Source organism: Cydia pomonella, chromosome 2 (genome assembly GCF_033807575.1).
Source record: "Cydia pomonella isolate Wapato2018A chromosome 2, ilCydPomo1, whole genome shotgun sequence".
NCBI lineage: Eukaryota > Metazoa > Arthropoda > Insecta > Lepidoptera > Tortricidae > Cydia > Cydia pomonella.
The window spans coordinates 17,954,003-17,973,126 of NC_084704.1; the positions used below are offsets into that span (position 1 = coordinate 17,954,003).

Consider the following 19,124-nt stretch of genomic DNA (forward strand, 5'->3'; position numbering starts at 1 on the left):
ACGTGCATTATGTCGCGCAAATTAGTTTAACAATTTGCCGATAGATGGCGCTGTACACAATAATACTTGGTATTATAGGTACTTCTGGTCAAAAGTCTTTCGCATAGTTACACGAGATAATTAAGTTTGTACGGAACCCTCGGTGCGCGAGTAAAACGAACTGGCACTTTATTGTTTTTTTTAACTGTGCTCATCAATAGAATCTATCCAGTATCGTGTTAAAAAACGCAAACGGGAGGCGCCATAAAAAAAAAGGTTCAGAGCGCCATTTCATGTTGGTCAATTATCAGTTCTATCGTGTTAGCCAGTAGATTTATAAAGAACAATCAGATGTAGAGGGTGGTCGACACGCGTTAAAAAGCGCGTGGCAGACCAGGTAGTCTGCTTTTTTTTTTAAATAGTTGAATGTGCTTTTTTCTGTTTAGACTATTCTAACCCCATTTAATAAAGAATAAGGTTGAAAATTCAATATACATGGAATGTAATTCTAACCTTTTTTGTAAGTAGCTCGTTGGCGGTTACGAGAACAAAAGCAGATAATAGAATTGTAATAATACAAAGTCATTGTAAATACAAGTAAGTGAACGAGCTCAGTTTAAAAAAATGACTATACTTTAGATACAAAGCTAATATTAAAGCCATTATATTAGCAAAGTTATATATATTGGTTGAAAGTAAAACTGCAAGCGAATGAGAATCAGCATGTATTGGCAACAGAGGTAAGAATGGAGTGCAGCCACACGGCGGCGCCGCGCGCGCCCGCGTCCTCGTCGCTCGTGTAGCGCGCCGCCACGTACGACGCGCGTCCTGCTCTGGAATAACAGAAAAAACATGTATCATCAGCCGCAAAAGTGCATAGTAAATTTACCAATTAATAGCGTTCGTAACTCACTGTGCAAGAGGAACTGACAAAAATTACCCGTTTCTTTCTTTGGCTCTGTTTAGCGTAGATATGGGTAGATAAACTAGATAACAAGGGACGAGTTTCTTTAACGCGAGCGAATATTAATTTTTAGAAGTAGGTAGGGTGTGTTAACAGCCAGTGGTCAGCGATCAATTGACTAGTGATTAGCCAATTAAAAAAAAAAACAATATAGTTGTGGTTTTGTCTAGAAACAATACAGAAACAGTGAAACTGTTATTTGGACTCCGTTACAATCGGATCATCCGTTACGACCAGCCTACTGGTAAGTAGGTACCTACCTATATGTATCCATGTGTATGTGTTTGCTTGGGCGGTGAGTATAAGTCATAAAACCGGTATCATTGAAGGAGAAATGGGGAGAAGTTATAGGGTCCGACATGCGCAAATGTTTACCTGGCAACCATACCGGCGGTGGCGCGGGCGCCTTGCTCGGCCGCCTCGTCAGCCCGCGCAAGCGCTGTCTTTAGGCCTTTCGACAAGCTGTGCTTGAATGCCGTGGCCGCTGCGTGGAGAGTATCCAACTGCAATTACATTACTATGTTCAGAACTTTGTCAGTTTATGTTGAGTCTCCTTCACGAAGTAATTTTTAACGTTTAGCTAAAAGAACGAAAAAAAATGTGTACGAGAGAAGCCGATTTCTTGCAGAAATTCAGTCTTTAGTCACGGGCGGAGGGTTGAACTAAACAGAGCACCAGCTTTTACTGCGTTACGTGAATATCATTTTAAACACGCAGAATAGTCGCCGCGGACACTGAGTAACTACAATTACAGCGTGGTTTACAATTGCTAAGGTGCTTAGTTCACCATTGTTCTGTCTCCCGGCTCGGCGCCCCCGTATGTAGAGATGGCATGCATGGCGCCCTCCCATGCGGCGAGCCAAGTCTCTGCGTCGACTGCACTCGCACTGAAACATCCACTGACTTTATTTATGAACATTATCACAACCGCTATTCAAATATAAAATAAGCTCAGCAATCATCTTATCTAGGTACATGGTGCGCCATAGTGAGTTGATGCACATGAAGGTTATCAAAAGATTATCCTCTTGAATAGTTTGTATGCGGTGCCGACTCACTTCTTTCATAGTTTTTACTGAAACTCGGCTCACTTTCATAACAAGCATTCTCGTTGTACTTGGTTTGCATCTGACAGAGCTTATTATGTAGCCTTCAGTTAAAACATAGATAGATACAGAGATAAAGAAAATACCACCTGGAGAAAGCTTGAGATGCTGCTGATAAGCCCAAGCTGTAGATGCCGCCCGAAGTGCCACCCATATCGGTTTCCGCGATCTCTGAGAGGTCCCACAGCACGTTGCATGGAAACTTCACTGATGCCGTTTTCAGGTATGATAGAATTGCTGAAACAAATATTCACAAATAAGATATCCGTTTCAAATTAAGTTACACGCAGCAATTAAAAGGAAAAGCAAATGTCGTGTCTTACAGGGACCTAAAGAACTTGGCCGAGGATCGCGAAAACTATCGTCTACTCCACCGACAAGAGCCATGCTCTTAAATGATGATGATTATGATGATTCAAATTAAAGTAATTTGAAGCAAGGTAACTACTACTACGTATAATTCTCTTGTTTCTTCGCTGGTGAAAAATCTTTACAAATTCGTGACACGTTGATCTTTTTTACTTTTTTTTATTATGTTATAGTATAGTCAGCAAACGAGCACACGAGCCGCCTGATGGAAGCGGTCAGCGTCGCCCATGGACATAAGCAACATAGGAGCCACTAATCGTTGCCGACCTTTGCTAACCCTAAATACCCGCTTCTTGATGAATCCCATGTCGTAGCGCAAAGGAAATACTTTAGGAAGCAACTCATTCTTCATTCTGCACCTTTCTAAGAAGAAACGAGCGAGATGCCCTCTTATTCTTGGTGTGCCATGTATCTAAGAAGTGAGTATGAGCTTTGCTCCTTTGGCGGGAGGTGCGGTAATAAAATCGTGAAAGTTCTTTGGAACATTCCCCATTGTACAGAAGGTAGAATGTGCAAAGAAAGCCAACGTCTCTCCGAAAGCTAAGAGGTTTTAAGCTGTCAGTAAGTTCGGGATCGCCGACAATACGAACTGATTCTTTTCGGCTGATCTTACCTAATGCGAATTTCTTGATTGTTATACCGCAGTCTCCGTCTCCGCAGCCAGAGTCCAACCTGTTCAGAAGTTCTTCTTGCTTGACCAATTCTTCGGCTGCCTTCGTAAGACTACTCTTGAACAGTTCTTGCTCTTTAGGCGATAAGGGTGGACCAGTTGCAGCCTGAAGAAAGAAGAATATTCTGTTCTACTTCACCTAACACACCTTTACCTATCTAGTACTCATCATATGTGACTACGCGACAAATCTCAGTTCTTTCCTTTTATTGATTATATTTATTTGAGCTCAGTTAAACCATATATTCTTATCAAGTACGCAGACTATTGGTGGTTGATGTACAGGTTTTCCATGGAACTGGACTCATCGGTTGATGAACTATTTCATTTATTTAACTTATTTATGTATCTACTTTTTAATAGGCGCCTTGCAACTCCGGCTACAGGTCTCCATGCATATGGCGTAAGCCGAGGTAAGGGCAGCCGTCTCGACTAAACTCACCCTCCCAGTGTCGCTCTGCAACAGCGTTTAATCGTCCAACAACTCCAGCCACAAATCTCCTTGCACGTAACTTACGCGAAGTAGTGAGCCGTCCCGATTAAACTCACCTTCCTAGCATCGTTTTGTAATAGCGTATCATCATCCCCTTGCGCCTCATCGCAACGTCTGGACGCGGCTCCGCCTACCCAGCCCACAGCGTCGGTCGGCGCGTCCAGCAACTCCAACCACAGGTCTCCTCGCGTCTGATTTAGGTGCAGCAGGCAAATCTGGAAGCCGTGCATCTCTAGCGATGTCTTTAAGTGTCCAGAGTATATTCGTTCCACTATGATGTTCTTGCTACCTGGAAAATGTTAGCCATATTAAACATCTAATAAGCTTACTTTCTCATGCATCACAAAAAAATTAAACCAAATAAAAAAATATTTAGTGTTAGGTACAAATGGAAAAACACTATGCTACCTAAATAATCCTTTGTTTCTGCACTGATGATATTCATCTCCATAAATGAGGTGCCCCCCAAATTATCGATCATGACGGCCACTCGGTCTCCAGACTTTAGTTTAAGATGAGCAACAACCTATAAACATTTTAACGCATTGTTTATATTCAAATATTGTTTCCTCATCTATGATATTGTCCCCACACCAGCTGATAAAGGCCCTTGATTGTTCAAAAACTGAAGAGAAAGCTGCAATTTATACACATGTGTGGCAAAGTTATCACATGCAAATTTGAGTTGTTTCCTTATGGTGGCTGGCAGAATTGACTTTTAAATGGTTATTTTGAATGATAAACATTTAATAACATTTACTTTGAATGGATTTTCTTTAATATTTTACTGTTAATAATTTAAAAAGTTGTGTTCACTCGGTGGCAAAATTTGTTTAACTCTCGTGTCTTAAAACCCTCGCAACAATTAAGATTCCGCATTTCGAACCACTCGCTACGCTAGTAGTTCAATTTTGGGATCTTTCGCTTGCTCGAGTATCAATATTAGCACGAGAGGTTAAACAACAACTTTGCCCCCTTGTAAAAGAAGTAACTATTTCATCCATTCAGAGAAAAATAAGAATAATTCGTTAACCTGATCAAGTATCATGGATACGGTTTCTTTGGCTGTTCCCAGCTTCATCTTCTTGATTCCCGCTTCACCGTGCACTCCCGCGCCTAGTTCCATCTCATCATCAGCTATCTCGAACAGCGGCAGTTGACCTGAGTTTCAAAACGGAGTAAATTGCATGGTAAGCACGACTTAGATTTTTCCGGAAAAGAGATCAGATTGATTGATTCTAAATACCTGGCAGGGAACAAGCACTCAGGCAAACTCCCAGGGTGGCCATAGACTCGTTGGCTTCGGAAGCTATTTTCCGTATGGTCGCCAAATCATAGCCCTTCTTCGCCATAGCTCCACACAGCTGTAATTCAAACAATGTGATTTTATTAAAAATGTAATTCGGCTCTACATACGTCCACCTACGTTAGTTTGTCCCTGAATATTTTTTACTTAGTCATACACATTTCTGACATTACATATAGAATATACATTACACATTATATTATACATTCGTGTTATTTTGTGTGTGGCGTATATTCTGTCATAGAGGATGATCGAAATAGATAAACAACGATCCAAAATGTGGAACCAACCTTGTAAAAAAAGACTTCTCCACACATGCTCCTTCCTCCGGTTTTGTTGTGACTCGAGGCAACATCCTCCCCAACGATAAGACCCTCCACCTGAAAGACAAGCATCAATGTGTCTTAAAAACCACTTAATAGGTATTTAAGAAGTAGATGTTAAGTATATTTTAATTTGAAATAGATGTAGTACAGTCAGCATCAATAGTAGCGGATGAAACAACGCGCCAAAGTATGTGATATTCCGGATAACTTTTCCAAATATAGATAAATCTCTAAAATTCACGTTCAAAAGTATATTTTTTAGTCTTCATTGATCTAAATATAGAATCATCACTTTTTGTTAAGCTGTTACAGAATAGTAGATACTTTTGAAGCGATGTTTGATCCGCTACCTGTGATTATTACTTATCGAAATTTATCGTTAAGTGGGTATCTGGCCAAATGTAGGTATTTTATGGCGTTTCGCATTATGTTTTAGGTATTAGATTAGGTTAGGTATACAGTTTTACGTAACAGTCCACTCTAATCGTTGGCCACCAAGTTTCCTGATTAATTTTACTTTCCCAATTTGCTGATAAAATCAAAACTACCCGGTAAGTTACCTTTATACCAGCTATCTTTGCTTTTTCTATAGCTTTCCCAAAGTTCAGCCTGTCTCCTGTGTAATTGCCAATAATAACAATTACGCCACCTAAAAATATGAAGCATACTTTAATGTTGATTTGACATCTATATAACTATTTAATGTAGTGACAAGACTGTCAACTGTTAGTTATGGTAGTGGTGAATAAACAACATAATAAATATAACCTAGGACGATAAAATGATGACCCTTTTAACAGCTACAATTTGCCTTCCACACGTGCACAGCGTGGCACACACGCTCCCGCTTCCTTAGCCGAAAATTCGACAAACTTTTCTAAGCCCTTAATTGTTTCTCTTTATTTTCTTGACTAGTGACAAGGTTGCCTTACCCGAATTGTACTTGTAAAGCTGAGCGATTCCGTAGAGCACGTGCCCCGTGGGTGGCGAAGCGAACACGCCGCCTGCCACCGCACCGTCCAGCATGCCGCCTCCAACCAGACCTGGAAACGAATTCCTACTAAATCAGCAACCACAACACCATAAGTGAGTTCAATGTTACACACCAAAAAATTAGACTACCTCCTGCAAATGGCTCGTGGCCCGAACCGCCACCTCCGAGAACTGCAACTCGTTTCGAATCTATCTGAAATAAAGAAGGCAATCGTAAGTCGCAGCAAACATAAAAAGTTTAAAAATACATAAATAAATAAATATAAATATTATAGGACATTATTACACAAATTGACTAAGTCCCACAGTAAGCTCAATAAGTCTTGTGTTGAAGGTACTTAGACAACGATATATATAATATATAAATATTTATAAATACTTAAATACATAGAAAACACCCATGACTCAGGAACAAATATCCATGCTCATCACACGAATACATGCCCTTACCAGGATTTGAACCCGGGACCATCAGCTTCGTAGGCAGGGTCACTACCCACTACGCCAGACCGGTCGTCAAAAACAAATAAAATAAAATAAATAAAACAATGTATCTCCTGTAACTGTGTTACCTTGGTTCGGACGGTGATGACCCGGTGCTTGGGATGCAGCTGCAGCACAGGGTAGGTGGCAACCACCCCGCGAAGGTTGTCATCGACGCAGCTCTCCGCAGAGTTAATTACTTTCTTCGTCACTGGTTTGCGAGACATACTGGAAATGTTAGATATTCAATTTTGATTTCATTCACTTTGGAATCTAAACTATATAACTCGATTTAGTAAAAGCAAAAAGGTATATGTGTAAACATTGAACATTTCTGGAGATATTCGCAAAATATGTATAATCTAAGTACATACATACTTACATGTTTTAGGCAGGTATACCTGGTATAAAAAAAACCAGCCAGACATGGTGGAATTTAAAAAATAAAAATAATTTAAAAATTGCACTTACTTTTTTAACTAAATTTAGTAAGTAAACTGTCACAAAATTCGCTATTAGTGATTCTGTTTGAATCGCATCTGTATCAAAATTACAAATTATGTAATTTCGGTATAGATAGCCGGCTCAAACTAACCAACAGACGTGTTAATAGCATTATTGTGGTCTCATAATCATAAGTAGTATCTTATCACTTAGAGCCAAAGTTTACGACCTCTGTCTGATAACGTTGTTTTGTTGTTTAACTTTTAACTATAAAAACCACGGTCTCTAATTAAGGACGTACGTAGGTACATTCATACTAAAGATTATTTATTTACCTACTTATTACAAATATTACAGGGCACATATTTATTACATAGGTACTGCCTTAAGTTATCGTTAAAATAATAAAACTTAATCGAACAGGATAACTTATTAACTGATACCGTGGCATACAATAATTACAATAATCAAGAATTAAATATTTGTAGCGCAAATTACCTCCTTTCAAAGCACAAAATTTAGTAGTCCTCGGAACCAAAGAATTGCTCAGTCGTTGTTACTTTTAGCCAAATATTTAAAGAGTTATGAAAAGTCTATATAGAAAAACACAACACAGTACTTACTTAGAATATTATTGATGGGTATAAATTCAATTGTTAGTCAAGGAAAATTATAATGCCCTAAAAATAGTAACGCGGTGACAACGTGAAGTCTAGACGTTTACTGATTTTCCTTTCAACAACCACAATATTATTATTGTGTTTAAGTACCAGTGGTTTCTTAACCAAACTAGCATCATAATACTAGACGTTCAATCATATAACATAAAATAAACAGAATCTTATTTCCACATTATGACATAAAAAAAAGAATTTTAAGGCTTTTGTATTTGGGTTGATGTTGGCTTATTTGATAATCGGAGTTGAAACGTTTTTATATGACTGTCGATCAACGAGCTAGCCAACAAATGATAGCGTTATTTTTAGTCTCACGTACAAGTTCTTGGCTGGCTGTGATGCGAATAAAGGTGTCATCTCATTACTTACCTTATATCTTACTTAAGAAAGTAAGGTATACCTTACTCTCTTTAGAAAAGCTTCGTGTACTCCCTTAAAGTGTCGTCGGTTATTAAATAACTATAGATCTAGTAGAAGGTATCTTTAGGTCTAAGAGAAGCTGTAACTACATTCATCGTAGGTATACTTACCTTATACTCTACACTGTAGGTATGTTTTCCATCATAATCTGTATCACTACCTACTTTGCTCATAAATTACATAAAATATCATAAAAAAGGAACTTATCAGCAAACATTTCAGTTTATAGTTTCCAATATGTGAAAACTATTGTTTTCATTGTTGCTCATAAACAACTCTGGGACATGCTCTTGCCTTAGCAAAACCAGGTGATTAAATAGGCACGCCAAGACATGCATTGACTACATATAAACAGCATCACGCGACACGTCGTCACCTGTCTGTAAATAAGGCTGTATTACAATTAGTATGGGAACTGCAGGCGTAGCTTTAGAGAGTTTAACATTTCATCCGTCTATGTCGGTCCTTAGACTGTTTTCACATAACTCTTCACCGTACAAGATGACCAGGCCTATTGAATAAAACGGTTCAATATAAAATAATCAGTTTATAACATTAAAGCTGTTGCTGTATCCCTCGAATTCAGTGATTGTGCCGAGTAGGCTTCGTCGGGCTCCGTAGTAGACGACACGGTACGAAGCGGCCAGCGCGTCGTCCGGTACCGTCCATTCGAAAGTTGCTCGGCTCGTGCCGAGCAGCGTTGATACGCGCTCCCAGTAGAACCTGTGAACAAGAGTTAACTGCACTATGCACCGATGTCTGTTGCGTACCAAAGATTATCATGGGCCTATGTTAAGTGAGAGAACGCGATGATGGAATACTAAGAACGCCTGTTGCACCACCTTGCTGGACTTACTATTTTAAGTCAGTACCTAAGTCAATCAGGTGACAGGTCATTGATCTCCTTAACCCAGTTGAAACATAAATAGTCATACTTGGTTTCCCAGTTGGCGTCGGTGGCGACAGTCACCCACTCGCCCAATTCCTGTCGCTGAATGACCGCATGTGACGACCCCTGCCGAAGGTTGTTGCGAGGGTTCGCAGCCACCTAAAAAGTAAGTGTAAAATAAAATAAAATTATCAGACGGTTGGACATCTGACTCCGTTACATTGGAACTTTAACAAGCTATTACGTACAAAGGTAGCACTAATTGTTTCTCCCCTTGCAACAGTCGCTAGAGGCTGTTCCACGACGTCTCCGAAGCTGGTGCCGATGGGCGAGTTGTCCACTATCACAGGCAGGATCAGTGAGATCGTCCGTCCGATGTTGTCGGCGGGCTCTGGCCCTGGTTCTACAGTTCCGCCCTGTAAATAAACCCTGTTAGTTAGACCTATTACGAAATTTCTACACCTGAATACTTACTGTCATCTATTAATTTTATTGTTCGCACCTGAATTGCGACACTGGTGAATTCGTCGAACTTGTTCAGGAAGATGTCCAGCGCGTTAGGGCCGTAGATCGTAGAAGCTGCCTCGTATCTTTGCACCTGGAACAAGTAACATAAATTTACAAAATATTTCGAAGCCTACGTGTCATCCAAAAACCAACAAGTGAGTCATAACATAACATAAGAATTCAGGTTTACATCACCTTGCACTTGTAATTGATGAATAACTTAAACCTGGAGGCAAATCGAGCGATCGCCAACTCGAACTCGCTGATACGATTTTATTCTGGTATGATTAATTGACAAAATACCTGGTATTCCTCAGGCGTGGCCACATAGTGGATATACTCGTTGGTGAGCCCCGAAACGACGACTCGGCGTGGCAGGCCGAGACGTTCCATGGCGTTACCGACTACGTCGCGTATGCGGCGCCCAGACATGGTGGTAGGCTCGCCAGGCACGCCAGCAATGGCCAACCCACCCAGGTACACAACGGTCGCTGAAACTATGCTGGGGTGCCAGGGGAGCGGAAAGTTGGCCTGGATAATAAATATCCTTATTTAATTGTAAGGTAAGTTGGAACTCTATTCTCAAAATGATTTCGGTTATTCAGGCAGGATATATTATGGTCAATGATGGAAGTTATTGAAAAAGAACTTGAAGCTTAGCACCTAAGGTCAAGAACGCATTTTGGACTTTAAGTTAACCTAGTTAGGACGTACCTATGTATCTGGTTAGTGCAGATCATGATATTCTAATAAATTTATGAGCGAGACCTTGCCTTCTTTCCTATATGAGTGTCCCACTGCTGAACAAATGCCTCTCCCCCATGGTTTCCACGACTCACGATTTAGTGTTTTCTCAAGCCAGTTGTTCAGGAAGATGTCCAGGTCATCCCAATATCTCCATCTGGACCTGCCCCGTCCATGTCCCTCTACCGGTATCCACTTGGTGGGTAAGCTAGCCTACCTATCCTGATGTATACGGTAGACGTGACCGGCCCTTTCCCATTTGAGCGGTTTTTACGTCTGCGTCTGCAATGCGAGATTAAAGCGCAGCGTGGGGTTGTAGGAACGAGGATTTGAGAATCAATTTTAGTAGGTAGTTAACGTTTCATTTTATTTTAATATAATGGCTCGATGTGCTTGTGCCTAGCCGTTGGTGCGAGGATGTATTTATTGATGTACATATATGTTTGTGTTATTTATGACTCCTGTGATTGAAGTACTGGCAATCACATTAATAAGTAGCACTCACTCGCCCAGTCATCAGTAGAATAGGTTTAGGCGCATGGCACTCGATGTCCTGTTCTGTAGGTGGTGATGTTACCACGCCACCGATGGCATCTAGGAGAAGGTTGCCTGATATAGTACCCTACAGGTAAAAAAAAAGGATATCAATTCATAATAATCTTGTCAAAAAATGGACATTTGCGGAGTTTTGATCTTAAATTTACCGTCGTTCATTAGGAGTAAACTCCAGTCGTGCGTAGGAGCTGACACACACACGTTTTTTTTCTTTATTTGTTTTTCTTCTTAAGTTAGGTTGTTTATAACATAATATGAACATAAAAGTCAAACACAAAAATACGAACAGTCGCCGTCAAAGATATGTATAGGCACACTTTTGCACCTTACTCCTTTTTAATAAGGCGAAAAATATAAACCATTATTTAACGTCGACTGTATAATACAAATAAATATTAAATACATATAAACACATTATAAAAAACCTAACTTAGGGTGCCCCCAGCAGCGGGGCAAGGCCCAAGGTGCCAGTAATCAGGGCCGTAGAGAGGAACCGACGTGTAAAAAAAAAAACAGTTTTATACATATGTACTATACCTACGCCCCGTGTCGAAGATTACTTCCTTCAGTGTCAATTACATCCACACTTTATCAAGCCCGACATCGAGCCTGAGCAAGAGTATTTTTCCGTTTCACCAAATATCAGCACATCGTTTACAATATTTGAAATGTAAAAAATGTTTCATATGCAAAAATATCAAACATTGAACAATTTTGACAATTAGAGACCAAGATTTTTTACATTTCAAATGTTGTTGATGATTTCGGGCCCGATATCGGGAAGTGTGGATGTAATTGGCGCTTTCTGCACCTGACCCTCGATGCAGCCATTAAGCATCATTATTAATATATGGGAGACCGAGTTTTGCCTTGAAAACATATAAAAAAACTCAAAAATGCGCGTTTCCCCATAGCTAGATCGATTTTCGATCGATAGAGCCGTTTCCTAGATCCCCGAAATATATAGGTAAATACCTATACAAGAATTGCTCGTATAAAGGTATAATCATCCGGGAAGTTATCTTGAAGGCACTGTAATTTTTGGTGCGGATTTTAGGAAGAGTACAAGACTATTTATCGATGATATCGACAACACGATCGTTTATTATTAGTCTCTTTATTAAATAAAACCTCAAACGATGTATATCAAACTATCCGATACGTACTGTGTTTTCGTACTCAACGGTCAATCATGAAAAAAAAAAACGAAATAAGTATCGTAAAGTTTAATCCGTTTAAATTGCTTTATTGAAATGAGTATAATAAATTACGAAACCTTTAAATTTTATAACTTGAGAATAGATGACTCATTCGTGTTAATTAAATAAATTAACCGCATTGATACAGTAACAGTCTGATAATATGTATAGCGTCTGTCAATAGCCGCACCCAAAATTCCGGGCCCAAATAATAATACATAATTGTGTCTGCTTTCTATGGGTAGCTAAGGTAATTGGTACGATACTAAATTATGACTTACCTGAGTAATGTTTAATGTGTTGGCACCGTCAATAGTTCCAGAAGCGAAACTGTATCCCAACGCAGCCGTGCATCCTGTAACTTGTTCATTCTGAAATCATAAACTAATAACAGTTATCTGAAATAAAATAAAATTAAGATACCATACATCCATAAATAATACAATTATTATTTTTAATTTAGACTTGACGACAGACCTCATTGAAAGTCTGTTCCACTGGATCATATTTTGATACAATTTGTTCAGCCATGTTTAGGAATTGATGCACAACATTGATGTCTCCTCTCAGCTCTTGTCCGGCAATGTTGAGCGCTTCCTGTAAATAGTAAAAACATCACAATCACTACGACAATTATCCATGTAGAAATTAATTAATGCCAATAATTTTGTAGACGTTCCCGACGCAAAGTCGCCCTCTGTCAAAGAAACTATATCACCACCTTGGATGATCATTATTTATAAAGCGAACGATGAATGACAAAAACTGGTTTTACCTTAAGGTACCTACCACTGCCCCCTCATACACAGCTGTTCCAATAATCCTGGTGCTCTCAAACATGTCGTCTCCCGGGCCCAAAGAGTAACAACGCTCCCCCGCTGCGCATAGTAGAAATTGATTGTCGCACACTTCTCCACTGAACTCACATCGGGCACCGCGAAGGTTGGGCGATACATCGCCGAGATTTGAAGCAAAGAAACCAGCTACGATGTCTGCCTGAAACGGAAAAACTGATTAACCGTAGATGCTTCAAAAATATCCTTTAAAAAAACAACTTCAAAATCATGGTGGGTAGATGCACTTTTTCTGACAGAAACCTAATGTTCTTATGTATTATCAAAAACACTTTCTTATTATTAATATGGCACATAAATCGAAAAATTATTTCATAGTAGATACATACCTGGCCAACAAACTTCTCAGGGTTCAACATGGCCTCCAACTTTATGGAAGCGTAGCCCAGATTATCTGAAGATACCAGCAAGTTTGTCATGTTCATGCTGGTAGTGTGGACTGCGAACCAGTTCATTATGCCATGCAGGGAGCCGTCCTCCTTAACAATTCGAACCTGTGTGAGAACGTCGTCGGTGTCACTTTCGTACCTGGAGTTATATTTAATAGATCGTTACTGATTAATAACTCACGGCACAGGAAAATTTTCAGGCAAAACAAATTAATGCCCTACCGCGCACTGAAGCTTAAATTACGAAGATGTTTTTTATTACCATTACCTTTCTCTTTCTTCAGTTGGATTATATTCGTATGAGTATGGTGATCGATTCATGTGGGCATTGCGGACTGTCGATGTGCTGTAAAACAGACGGGCTGGCACCATGTTTTCATGAGCATGGACAATACTCTGAAATGGGAGATCATGAACGGTGAGTCAATTCGGTAAGTTCAAAAAGCTAGAAGATACCTATAGCTATACCTAACATTGAATAATGGTTCTGGTAATAGGTACGTATAAAAAAGCAAAAAACTTTTTACCAGACCAGTAATTAACAATAAACTAAATATCAAACACGTACTAGTCCTAAAACTAGAAGGTATAACAATAACAATATGTATTTAAGGTAATAATTAACAGTATTCCTTACATTAGTGATCCCCGTAACATAAGCATCGAAGGTTTCTCTAGAGAAGCCAAGGATGCTGACGTCTAGAATGAAGTCGACCAGATACCCGCCCGGCGTCGAATGAGTGTGAGTTCCTGTCAGTATAACGTTCTGCAGCGTGTACAAATCGCCGTACAAGGCCTGGAGATTCCTGACAACCTGAATTAAAAAAAAAATACAGTTATCAAATTTAAACTGTCGTGAGACATACTAACATAAAGCTATTTAAGTTTACAGTTAATCATTACTTTCAAACAGGTGATAATTATTTTGTCTACATGTGCCCTTGTATGAACTACTCACCTCCCGTCTGACAGCAATACCGATGGATTGAACGTCAGCGGTAACAAGAACGATTCTATTGCCATCTTTCTCGAAGATGAAGGCTCGAGCGAACTGTCGGGTATGGATGCCAGCACCAGATTGAGATAACTCAGCGTAACCCATCTGAAAAAAAGGTATGGTGAAACGTGAAACGTTAGGAATGTCTCTTAGTTACGGTATTCATCCGGACATGCTCCTCATCTGCTAACAAAGGTGAATTATCACAAAATATTCTACATATTCTCGGAAGACTTACAAACGTGATCTCCACACACGGTCCTGTCATATCAGCAATTCCAACGCCTACTTCATACAATAGCTCGGTGGGGATCTCCGGCGTCGTTGGGCTCTCGTCCGTCCCTTCTGTTGTCGTTATGTCGTAGATGGGGCCCTCATCAGTGACCACGAAGTATATTGTGATTGACATGCCGGCTATCACTCCCAGGGACACGCCCGTAATGAGTAACTTGGCGAGTAGCGAAATCGCCATGTCTAAAATTTATTTCTCAGATCATTAAATCTTAATTACGCACATTCTTAGGTCAATATGATAAATTACTGTAACAAATTGTCGATGGTGCCTTTTATATAAATATAGCATGAACCCAAGTGAATGTCTAAACTATCATCTGACAAAGTTTCAGTCGGAAGGCGATGACTAATTGTATTTATTTCTTTACGTATTTGGGTGGCGGTCGTTCCTCAATCCACCAACAGAGCGGCAGCTGCCATCCACGGGGGTTCATTATATATCGCCTTTAACCACTTTACGAGTTATCGCCCGGGATGCGATGACTGACGTGTGCCTGGCCCGGGTCTATTCGAATCATTTGTCTAATATTTTCTAACCACTGACAAAGGAAAGGATGGAGGAATCTTATCACATATCATTTGTATAGTCTTTATTAGTCAACTGACAAAGGAAGGAGGATTCGTATGATTTATGTGTGACGCGCGATAATATGAAGTCTTTGTGAGTTTGTACTTTCAGTACCCCTTACCTTTAAGATATGTAGGTAGGGAGGTACTTACGTTAAAAGTGTAAATAGGTACTTACCGTAGCTTGCGGGGCGCTTTTTGTATGAATGACAATCGCAAACTGCCTTTTAAATGATTGACATGTGTTCTCTAATATTCAAATTTTAATAAATCATTTTGTAAGTACACGTGCTTATGACTAGAGCGTATGGCAAAGAGAGAATTAATCAAAGTTGTCAAATGATAATAATTATCGCTTATTATTATCATGATGCATGCCTAATTAAAATTGGTAATGATAATATGATTTTAAACGTGCAGGGGGTTTTAAAAATAATTCTTTTTTTTAAGGTTCCGTGGTCAATAAGAATCCTTTCTAGTATCTCCATGTCCGTTATTAGAGTTTTCAGTTAGCTACAATAGCTGCATAACATAACACTTGGCCCCAAAAACACTTCACAGATGTGCCCCCTTAAGTGCACATGGGAGTGGTAATTTCTCCATACAAACGTACTCGACTCTTTCTTCCGTGGTTTTTGACCCTATATTTCGTTTTTTTAGCATTAGAAAGAGCATTAGCAGAAGTAAACTTGGGGTTCCAAACCGGGTAGGTAATTTTTGCGGTAAAATTTGGATCGTAGGTATACCTAATACCTACGATCCTACGAGTATTGACCATGCTACATTAAATAATTCCATTATTATTAACAATTAACAATATTTAATTTTTATAACACCTGAAATTTTACATATGATTTCGAAGAACACTGAACACTGCAATATATTTAAATGTATAAATTCAATATCGCTTATTACAAGAAATACAAAAGCATAAAAATAAAGTTGTAATTTTACCAATTCTACGGCACAATAGTTGAACTGCCAATTCCGTTCGCCACAAAAAAAATAGTGGTCATAATATTGAATTTGACATTGTCAATTAAATGCGACGTATTGATTTAAAATAAATAATATATATATATATTATAGCACTTCAAACATCGCAGAATACGGCCTAATTGATTAGACCACAAATAAAAGCATAGCCTCAAAAGCAAAACAGTCCGACACAGATAATTTCATAGCCATTTAGATTTCAAAATTGCGACGGATATTTCACTTGCTGCAGAAGCTTAGCTCCCCATGTCCTTTTAGACGATGCCTTTCTGATTCTGAAAAAAAAACGAAATTTCGTTAACTGCCTCTATGGTTCCAATATGCAAGAGTGATAGAGAGTCAAATAACGAAATTTAAATTTACCTGTTTCGCGGCAGGCCCTCTGATGATGCGTGTATAAATAGTGCGTAGTACCTAGATACAATGCGATACAGTCCTACTTAAGAGCGCTATAACGTTTCGACTTTGAGCGAGTTTAGGTATTCCACGCGTTGTGCGAGCTCAGTATGCCGATCCGGGTGAATATCCCAAGCAATAAAATTTGATGGCAAGACTGAAAACGCTGGTGCAGAAAGTCAAAATAGTCATATACTATTTTTTTTAAACATCTCTTATCTATCGACCTCGGGCAATAACTAATATTAAAATATTAAATAATTTAATAATTGAAAAAAAATAAAAATAAAGGCCCAATTTTTCATTCAGGTAGGTTTTCCGGAACCCAGTTATTCTTGTTTAATGCCGCATAACTCTAAAACTATACAAGATATCAAATTACTTTTTAGTTCATTATAATACCATATCAATAAAGAACCCTTTAAAATATTACTTGCTTACTAACTCTTTAATAAACCGCCTTATTATGCGTAAAGAAATTTGTCCAGCAATAATCCTTTTTACCGCGGACAAATTTCATCGACGTTTAGTGGCTAAGTTTGACTTCGTACATCTCAGTAAAATTAACGCACCGGCAAGTTCGGCAGCGTCGCATTTGTCGTGAAGCGTGCGATGCGACGTTGCGACACTTGCAACATCGCTTATTGTCTTAACCACCCCGCCCCACCCCGCATACCTGAGCTTACTTCCGTAATATTGATTACTTTTTACTCAAAGTTTAATAAATGTTATATACACAAGACTTAAACTACAGTGTTTATGTATAAAACTATAAATCACATTCTTGTGTCTAATTGTTATTGATCTCCAGTTCCATCCGTTCTTAAGCCAATGATTAGATTAGGTTAGGTATTTGATAAGTTCTTTATGTTAAATTATTTATTTGTGAGGTGATTATATTTTTGTTACAAAAAAAAGAACTGTATTTGTTTTAAGTGTGTTGATTATTATATTACTGCAATGTTACAATTATCTTAAGGTAATCACATTTGAAATAGAAAAAATATTGAACTATTATAATTAGACTGATTTATATTATTTAAGTTCACATTTAAAATTAAAATAATGATTAGCGTTACGTCAAGTAAATTCGACGACATCTTACATAAATAGTCAGGTTGAGGATATTAAAATTTGTATAACTTTGCACAATTTGTTTTTTTTAATTACAATATTATGATAATTATGATATTGTGAACATGATAAGAATGTTTAAAATATTATGGTGTTTGTAAGTAGTACTTACTACACATGATTCATAACATTACGATTATGATCAATGACACTATTAACTGATTAATCAATTAAGACTGATTAAAGTAACTATTAAGACTGATTTAAGTGTATTATTCCTAAAACTGTTTTTTATTCTATAAAAAATTCTTAATTATTCCTACGATTCCTTTTCATTATTATTAAAGTTAGTTGCAAGATTCACAGTTAAATGATGTCAAACAAAATATATAAAAATAATTCAGCTCAGCATAAAGAACCGGAAGAACCGGGAATCCCGGTACCGGCTCCGACCCGGTACCGGGAAATGAAAAACTAGGAACCGGTCCCGGGACTGTCATCCGGGACTGGGATCCGCTACACACGTAAGTCATGTCATTTCGATGTTACGGGGACAAAAAAAAATATCATTCCGGAGTTTGCTATATGTTTTTTGTTTCATATTTGTTATTTTTCAAATATTTGCAGATCGTGTATTTTGTACTTGTGAGTTTAAATGTCGCGATAGTTAAAGAATGTGGGATTTAGTTATTTTTTTAATTTTATTTCACCTCGGTTTATCATTCCACCAATTTCATTCTGGTGATTTCGGTGTAGTAAAATGGCTTTAATACCCACGAGAATGAAAATAACACCGGAATGATATCAAAAGTAGGTGGAGTGTTATATCATTCCTTTGCATACTTATCATTCACGTGCGAGTCATTTTTTCATTCCGGTGGAAAAATGTCATTCAGGTGGAGTGTTATATGTACTGTGTATACTTATAATTCACGTGCGAGTCATTTTTTTTAATCTCCGATACCTCTCAAAAGGCTTAAGATATCAAGTGCTCTGTAAGAGGCTTATCAAAGAACAGTCTGAGGTGTCGATTGACATTAAAAGAAACATCGAAGAAACGTAAATAAAGAATTACACCGGAATGACACAAAAAACTAGTACTGTTGAAATTGACCCATCCTTTCTATCACATTCTGAATGGATTAAACAATCTTGATCCTTCGTGCAGCATATTGAAAACAACTATAACAACACTATCTGTTATAAAAATTTGAAAGTCCTGATAAATGTTATTTTGTACGAAAGTACTAAATCCAGTGCTAATGTAGGTACTTATGTATAATAATAATTAAGAATCATTTTTTACTGGAAAGAAATTACTATATACTCACGTTTTTTACATATTTCGTCATTGGTTTTGTAGTGAAACTATTTTATCGATAAGACCCCTTCGTTCAATTAAGTTGTATCAACGAGGGCTTAAGCCGAACTGA

At 38.4% G+C, this 19,124-nt stretch overlaps 2 protein-coding genes and 1 long non-coding RNA gene across 7 annotated transcripts; 1 reads left to right on the top strand and 2 right to left on the bottom strand.

The window, feature by feature from the left end:
* Positions 1 to 689: 689 nt before the first annotated feature.
* Positions 690 to 8,627, bottom strand: LOC133515555 (triokinase/FMN cyclase-like). Of its 4 annotated transcripts, none has more exons than XM_061848113.1 (15): positions 7,757 to 8,627; positions 6,779 to 6,917; positions 6,336 to 6,399; positions 6,146 to 6,256; positions 5,774 to 5,862; positions 5,178 to 5,267; positions 4,828 to 4,945; positions 4,615 to 4,742; positions 3,990 to 4,107; positions 3,638 to 3,870; positions 3,032 to 3,194; positions 2,139 to 2,286; positions 1,731 to 1,830; positions 1,319 to 1,446; positions 690 to 812 (listed from the first exon to the last, which is right to left on the bottom strand). In XM_061848113.1, exons 2-15 carry the CDS (start codon positions 6,914 to 6,916, stop codon positions 698 to 700), a joined length of 1,743 nt encoding a protein of 580 aa, XP_061704097.1. In that variant the 5' UTR covers position 6,917; positions 7,757 to 8,627; the 3' UTR covers positions 690 to 697. The 4 variants fall into 4 exon arrangements, with proteins under 4 accessions (XP_061704097.1, XP_061704100.1, XP_061704098.1 ...); XM_061848116.1 differs by lacking the exon at positions 7,757 to 8,627 and adding an exon at positions 7,632 to 7,652; XM_061848114.1 differs by lacking the exon at positions 7,757 to 8,627 and adding an exon at positions 7,161 to 7,599.
* On the top strand, positions 4,632 to 10,082 carry LOC133515561 (uncharacterized). The gene is made up of 4 exons (XR_009799041.1): positions 4,632 to 4,771; positions 6,181 to 6,299; positions 9,178 to 9,285; positions 9,944 to 10,082. It is a non-coding gene; the product is annotated as an uncharacterized LOC133515561 (long non-coding RNA).
* Positions 8,763 to 17,492, bottom strand: LOC133515552 (neutral ceramidase-like). 2 transcript variants are annotated; one of them, XM_061848110.1, is made up of 15 exons: positions 16,180 to 17,492; positions 14,603 to 14,838; positions 14,326 to 14,469; positions 14,005 to 14,181; positions 13,636 to 13,763; positions 13,308 to 13,506; positions 12,914 to 13,120; positions 12,602 to 12,721; positions 12,406 to 12,495; positions 10,876 to 10,992; positions 9,930 to 10,157; positions 9,622 to 9,717; positions 9,368 to 9,535; positions 9,166 to 9,278; positions 8,763 to 8,953 (listed from the first exon to the last, which is right to left on the bottom strand). In XM_061848110.1, the coding sequence occupies exons 2-15, from the start codon at positions 14,834 to 14,836 to the stop codon at positions 8,773 to 8,775; spliced, it is 2,202 nt and encodes a 733-aa protein (XP_061704094.1). In that variant the 5' UTR covers positions 14,837 to 14,838; positions 16,180 to 17,492; the 3' UTR covers positions 8,763 to 8,772. The 2 variants fall into 2 exon arrangements, with proteins under 2 accessions (XP_061704094.1, XP_061704092.1); XM_061848108.1 differs by lacking the exon at positions 16,180 to 17,492 and adding an exon at positions 15,404 to 16,125.
* Between the last annotated feature and the right edge of the window lie 1,632 nt (positions 17,493 to 19,124).